Source organism: Rhagoletis pomonella, unplaced genomic scaffold, assembly GCF_013731165.1.
Source record: "Rhagoletis pomonella isolate Grant_MI unplaced genomic scaffold, Rhpom_1.0 Rhpom_scaffold_00007, whole genome shotgun sequence".
Taxonomy (NCBI): domain Eukaryota; kingdom Metazoa; phylum Arthropoda; class Insecta; order Diptera; family Tephritidae; genus Rhagoletis; species Rhagoletis pomonella.
In genome coordinates, this window is record NW_023458561.1 from 39,556,925 (window position 1) to 39,559,823 (window position 2,899).

A 2,899-nucleotide genomic window follows, 5' to 3' on the forward strand; every position below is an offset into this window, starting at 1 on the left:
AACAAAAGTCGAAAAACTCAAAATTGGCATATATTAAGTAAAACAATGGGACTTGAAATTAAATGATTTGTTTTATTAATTTTGTTGCTAGAATCTATGCAAGAAGGAATAACAGCCAAACTAAATTTTAAAAATTTTATTTTAATTTTTTAGAAGCTTTTACGTTGGTGGCATGCAGTTTTTGCCTGAGAAGACCCCTAGTAAAATTTTCCGAAGAATAATTTTCTAGAATATATCAATCCTCTAACGAACTTCTAGATTCGATTTTTGCCCAAGTTTTCACAGCTTTCTGTGCAATCCCTTTAATCGACACTTTTAAATAGTGGCTTGTCATCAATACCGCCAAATACGAAAGCTAAAATATATATTATAGTATCAACTAACTCTTTACCTATCAATTAAACTCAACATTTTCAGAAAGCTCCATGTGAATTTATTGTGCAATAAAACTGACATTGATTAACAATTGTGGAGATACTGTGTGTTTAAAGTTTAAAGTCAGCGTACATATGTATGTATGTAAGCATGTGCGTATTTCCAATTTTAAGCGAATCATCAACGCACATCTTCAAGAACATGCCGGTCTGCTGTAACCGCATTTTTAATTTTTCTATTGTAATACCAAAGCTCAGTGCAAAATACCAAAACGCCCAAGCTCATGCCAATGCCATACAAATACCACAACCAGTAGAAATCTTCCAACTCCAAGTGTTCACGTTTTACTTGCGTCACTCTTGTGGTGTTCAACTTTTTTGCTGCTACCATATCATCATATCCCTGACGGGTCCATAGATCGACTAGGCCCGCGCTATGTAACTGACCGAGAAAGTTGTTGAGCGCCTCCCTATAAATAGAGTGTTCCTGTATTGGTATTGACATAGGAATTGACTTCGAAAATGAAATTTCTTCGCTTATATAGTAAAGGGGGCGTGGTAAATTCGACTGATATCTTGCTAAGATGGGCCAAAGTGAGCTCAGTAAACTGTAAGCATAGATCCCATCCATAGATAAACGTTGGAGTTGTAATTTAATATGCGAAGGCTCAACCACGAAATGCTGTTTTAAGCGTTCGGCATTTTCAACACCGATGTATGTGTGAAGGATTTCCTTTTGAAACGCGCTCGATTTCATTGGTATTTTGGATTGTATCAAATCATTCAAGGTTTCTAAGCGAGCGTATTTCGGTGGCTTGCTAGTATAGTACGACTGCAGTCCAGCGGAAATATATGTGCTCATAAAGATTCCACTGAAGAAGAGAGTAAAATACAAGCAGCGTTTTAGATATCTGGCAGTAGCGCGGACTCTTACACACGATGGCTGTCCAATTACGCAACGAAGCACTACATTGATAAACACCCAAAGGAAGATTTGAACAGTGGCTGTTGGAGAACAACGACGACGCCAAAGTACAGTTTCAAATGTTAGTACGACGGAGAAGACGAAGAGTAGTAATATCATAAAAAGACCCAACACCGAATTTAGAATAAATAAAAGCACTTCACTGTCGGGGACCAGCGGAGGCATTGGCACCATAACCAGCCAATCGACCGGCAGCAATGGTGTCGATACATCAATACCATTTCTCTCTAAAGCCCAAGATAATATTCCAGTTATTATGTCGACTGTGTTATTTTGTAATAGGGTCGTCCACAGTGGTAAACCTTGATACACATCTGTTTGCACGGCTATCGGAAAGGTGAGTGTACCATTTATTCTCGCAGTGAATTCACGCACAATTTTTATCAAAAATCCGCCAATTTGAACATTTCCCTGTCGATCGCGCCACACCAATGTCCATGGATCAATTTGTTCCATTGCAGTTCGAATGACAGCACCTTTTATGTCCTTTATTCGTTCCGGAAAGCAATCCTCCGCCAATGTTTTACGTTGGATGTTGAATTGTGGAAAATAACTAAAAGTATAGAAATGTCCATCCACTGCGTAGTCTCTATAGAGACTGACTACGTTCAGTAAATGCATTCGGGCACAATATTCGAAAAGTAATTGCTGCTGGCGTTTTAGTTCCTGGCGCCGTTGTAGCGAAGCAGCGGTGGTGTATTCGATGTTCCAAATGAAAAGTATGCGGACATGGCGATTATTTCCCAAGCAAGCGATCATCATCTCCAATAAATCGGCCTTGAAGATCGGAGGCAAACAGCGGATTACAAGCATATCATCATTTGTTAGGTTAGACAAATTGCCGCAGGCACTGTTCGCTTGCTGTAAATTAACGGTTTTATTAGAGCTGAGCCGACGAATATCATCATCGGAAAGACAACTCTGCTTTGTGGAGTGGGCATTTACGATTCGAAGTGTATTAATATTTCGTTCCAAGTCAATTTTATTGATAATTTTGCTGATATTCAAGATATTTTCAGATTTCAAGTTGAATTGAGGATAAGCAATCGATAGTGAAATGGCTAAGAGTAGCAGTGAAATGGCTTTAGTCCACATATTACTCATTGCTGGAACCACACTTCACGGAAATACTACTGTGACTGTTTAGAAACAATTCAAAATGCATCCCTTTTATAACTTTGCTTTTCAAATTTATTAAGAACGGAAAATTTTATGCTGACTACACACGAGACAGCCGTTGAAGCAACGTATTGAGGCAACATGTTTTCTTGTTCAATACACACGAGGCAACTGTAGAAGCAACTATTGCGGTAACCTCGGTAATTAAATGAACAAACGTAAGACATTTTTTCTACCAGAACACCTTTTCATTTCACGTGTTTTCAATGAACTATGCCAATAATCTCAATGCATAACGCTACACACGACAGTCTTCGAATCGGTACAAGGACCGACTATTATTTATTTCTTAGGAATGCGGCCCCTCCCCGTTAGAATTTACATGAATGTCCAATTTTTGCATTTTACACCTGTAAGCGCT

The 2,899-nt window shown here is 38.7% G+C and overlaps 1 protein-coding gene across 1 annotated transcript; it reads right to left on the reverse strand.

The window, feature by feature from the left end:
• Nucleotides 1-466: 466 nt before the first annotated feature.
• On the reverse strand, nucleotides 467-2,454 carry LOC118743818. Its single transcript, XM_036476581.1, has one exon. The coding sequence runs from the start codon at nucleotides 2,452-2,454 to the stop codon at nucleotides 556-558; it is 1,899 nt and encodes a 632-aa protein (XP_036332474.1). The 3' UTR covers nucleotides 467-555.
• Nucleotides 2,455-2,899: the final 445 nt, after the last annotated feature.

Excerpts from the sequence above, each read along its gene's own strand:
- LOC118743818 (XM_036476581.1), bottom strand. The coding sequence starts at position 2,454 with ATGTGGACTAAAGCCATTTCACTGCTACTCTTAGCCATTTCACTATCG.